The sequence below is a fragment of the Triticum dicoccoides genome, chromosome 3A, assembly GCF_002162155.2.
Source record: "Triticum dicoccoides isolate Atlit2015 ecotype Zavitan chromosome 3A, WEW_v2.0, whole genome shotgun sequence".
Taxonomy (NCBI): domain Eukaryota; kingdom Viridiplantae; phylum Streptophyta; class Magnoliopsida; order Poales; family Poaceae; genus Triticum; species Triticum dicoccoides.
In genome coordinates, this window is record NC_041384.1 from 757,729,459 (window position 1) to 757,733,176 (window position 3,718).

General features: G+C 51.5%; 1 protein-coding gene across 2 annotated transcripts in view; it reads right to left on the minus strand.

The window, feature by feature from the left end:
* The window catches only part of LOC119273689 (wall-associated receptor kinase 3-like), a 6,670-nt gene extending 4,382 nt beyond the window's left edge, over positions 1-2,288 (minus strand). Inside the window, exon 1 of one of the 2 annotated variants that reach the window (XM_037554773.1) lies at positions 2,094-2,288. In XM_037554773.1, the coding sequence (XP_037410670.1) occupies positions 2,094-2,271 (178 nt within the window). In that variant the 5' untranslated portion in view covers positions 2,272-2,288. Of the gene's footprint in view, positions 1-1,128; positions 1,265-2,093 lie in introns of those variants that run through there. The other variant, XM_037554774.1, reaches the window with a different exon arrangement.
* Between the last annotated feature and the right edge of the window lie 1,430 nt (positions 2,289-3,718).

Genomic DNA, 3,718 nt, shown 5'->3' on the forward strand with positions numbered 1-3,718 from the left:
AGGTGGTGGCCTCGCGTAATCATCGACGGCGGCGCGTGGCGGTGGTGCACGGGAGCAGCGGCAGCGGTGACGACGTGTGGCAGTGGCGGCAGGTGGCCACAGAGCGGAGGAAGCGGTGGCCTCATGTAGTCATGACGGCGGCGTGTGGCGGCGATGCACGGCAGCGGCGACGACATGTGGCAGTGGCGGCGTGTTGCGGCAGAGCGGCGGAGGCGGTGGCCTCACGTAGTTGTCAGCAGCAGCCTCACTGCACGGCGTTTCGGCGGTGGCGCGGGGTGGTCCGGCGTTCTGCTCGTGAAGTTTCAGGCGGTTATCCACCCGCCAAAATTATATGGGAAGGCCATCTTCCTGTAAACTTGGAGGATTGATAAGGTGTTTCTAGGGGATCCGTTCCAGGCTTAAGAGCTGTTGGAGGCCTTCTTTTGCCCCAACTTCCCGTAAACGGTAGTTTTTTATGAGATATAGGAGCTGTTGGAGTTGCTGTTATGATGCAAAATTCGTGTATGGTTTATTGGATGAGTATTTTAAACATTGTTGCTGCTAATATTTTTTGGCAAAAGTTTTATCTGGAAAAAGATTTTCGCTGATTTGCTGCAAAGGTCTCTATGCTCAATTGGTTTGGCTTAAGTGCTGAGCTACTGAATCATTTGCGCTCATTTTTAAGTTGGGGCAAAAATATTTCAATATTCATTTTCGGCCTTAGATGCGAATCTCCACCTTTGATGTTTTGGAGGGAAGTCTAAACTAATAGTTCTGCAACAAAATGATGTTTTTCATGAGTACGTTTGCGAAATTGGAGTGAAAAATACTAATCTCTAGATGATCTATTTTCTTGTTTAAGTCCGCCTATGGTTTCTTCCTCTTGCTAAGTAAATCCGTAAAGTCTCACTAGTGTGACCTTTTGTTTGTTTTGTGTATAATTCATTAGCTTAATGTCAATTTTAGTCCTGCATTTGTTCTCTAAGATGATGGCACTACATAACTAACTGTCAACTCAGTTGCTGTATGTGGTGTTGAACTTTTTTTGTACTTGTTGAGGAATGAATAGGATCTGTTCTTTCTTGTTCATCCCTTATTTGCCTTCATCTTGATAGTAAAAACAAATGAGATTGCCGCAATATTGCTTACCTGGGACGAAATTGATGAAGCAGCCATCGGGCATGGTAGGGTCGCCATGGGTTCCTAGCGGACACCGGCAGTCATGTGATCCATCCGAATTGGTACAATCACCATAGCACATTTTAGGGTACTGTTCATTGCACTCATCGATATCTACACATAGCCGAACCAACACATGCTAGCATTACACAAAGAGAAACCTCCAAAGTTTATTCCTCGTCTCAAATCAGGAAAAGAAGCAACTATTAACAAAGACCATACCTTTGCATCCATTGGCGATGTAGGGATTCCCTTGGTAGCCATCATTGCGTAAGCATATGTAGCCTCTCTTACCCTTTATGCAGCCACTGTGCTTGCTCTTGCAGACGTTGGAGCACTCTGCGCCATGGCCAACAACCTCCCAATCCAGCAACAGGGGAAGTTGTATTGCATCCGCTGACACAGGGGCATCTGTTCGAAATAGCTCCTCGAAGACCGGTGTATGGCTGAACCAATCATACCTCGCAATGAAGACGTATGCCGGCCACTGGAGGTCGGCGCTGCGGTTCCAGCCGAACCATTTGAGCTGCACGTCGTAGGACGTGCTGCTGGCAAGCCTTCCTGCTACGTCCGCAGGGTCGAAGATAATGTCCGACTGGCAGCAGCCACTGCCAGAGCATTGCATGCCTTCTTCGAGTGTGGATCGCACACCGGAGAGTCTATCACCGTTTTTGCAGAAAGAAGAACAGCTGCTCATGATCACATCACTGTTCTTGAGTGTCGCTTGAACATTGCAGCCCATCAGGATGAGCTTGTTGGATGAAATCGTGTAGGGCCCGTTGGTGGTAAGACCACCGCCGAGTGTGCCTTCACCATTTCCGTCGACTTTTATGTGCGTATGACGGCCACAAATGTCGACCAGTTAGTGAGGGAGAATTCTTTGACTTGGAGGGTGCCGTCGCCGAGCAGCAACCGCGGCGGATTGCTTGAGCGGTTGCAGGTGAGGTTGAACCCCGGCCAATAGCACCGGGCTGGGCCCATGCCAAACGGGTACGGCACGCTCATGTTACCGCAGGTGATGTCGCAGTCGGGCATCCCTTGCGCCTCCGCCGGATAAACTTCTGCTCCAGCAAGGAGCGGCGACATCATCATCGCCGCCGCTGTGGCCGCCATCACCACTCCCAAGATGGTTGTTATGTGCGCCATTGAGTGGTTGAGCATATGTGCCTAGCTAGCTAGCTCCTGAACCATGCATCGCTCTTCAGCCGGGCCGGCTTATAAAGATGGCGCGCACTCTGGTTGCCCGGAGCAGCACCTGCTGCGTGGTAGGCCCAGCTATCAAGCAGTAAAAACGTAAATTCCGACAGGTGAGAACCAAGGGCATCTCCAAGGGGCGCGGTCAAATGTCCTCTCCATCTGTCAAAAAAGTGTAGCCATGGTACCCAAGGGAAAATCCCCAGCTGTCCACGTATTTTATCGAACAGGCTGTGCGCCCCGTGGAGTGTGAAACGTGACCAGGATGAGTTGCGGTGATGGTTGAGAGCGAGGCGTCCATGACGACCACATACGCATGATGCTCTCGTCCGCCGGACCGCCGTCCCCGCCTACCAGCGCAATAGAACCCGGTAGCAGCCGCACACGCAACAGCCCATGTAGCATGCACGCGGGCGAACCCGTGCATGTATTCTATCGAATAGGTTGTGTGCGCCATCGAGTGTGGCGAGACTTGAGGTAGAAGGTGACCAGGATGAGCTGCAGAGCTTCGGACCAGGGAGCGAGAGAGAGAGAGAGACAGTTAGGGGCCGGAGACGAAGGGACATGAGGCTGGGACTCCGGCGAGCTGGCCGGACGGCGGGTGGGGTTGCCGAGGAGAGAGAGGAGCAACGTGTGGGTTGGGAAATAGGGTTACTTCCATGTGGGGTCTGCGCGGGTGTCTCCAGACCGAATAGTCGAACAGTATGCGCTCTCCCGTCACAAATTTTTTTCCCATATAAAGAGTCTAATCATGGTACGTGGTGTAAGGGCACCTCCAACCGGCCGACCCAAACTGTCGGCCGATGTAACGGACCAAAGCGCCGGCCCAATGCGCGGACCCAAACTCGCGGTATGTATGGCAAGGACATCTCCAAACACATGCCAAAAAATGCCCGCAAACGTCTTGGCAGACGCGTCCGAACCATTTTTTCCATCCAACGCGACGCCACATACTTATGTGGACGCGTTCACGTGCTTGAATTCTGGCAAACTAGTTGTAAAAGCTGGGTGTGGTTTCAGGGAGTCCGGACCTCCCCCACCTATGACTCCGACAACCCTGTTGCACAGCAAAACTCACCTAGAGCTAGTGTCTTTCTCAATATATCCCTCCCGCCTTGCTCAGTACCTGCTCCCTCCCAGACCAACAATACCGTTATACCACCCCCGCCTCCCGCCCCATACCTTGTCAGACCTCCGCCGCTCGACCCGAGTATCAGTAGCTGAATATTTACACATGTAGCCTCCTCCAATCCGTTCGGTGAAATGTTGTTAAGCGTTTTTTTTTTGAGGGTTTCATTGTTTATTTTTAGGGAAAGATGATGGAATTGGATGAGGAGTACTACTACAATGAGTTCATGGAATCAAC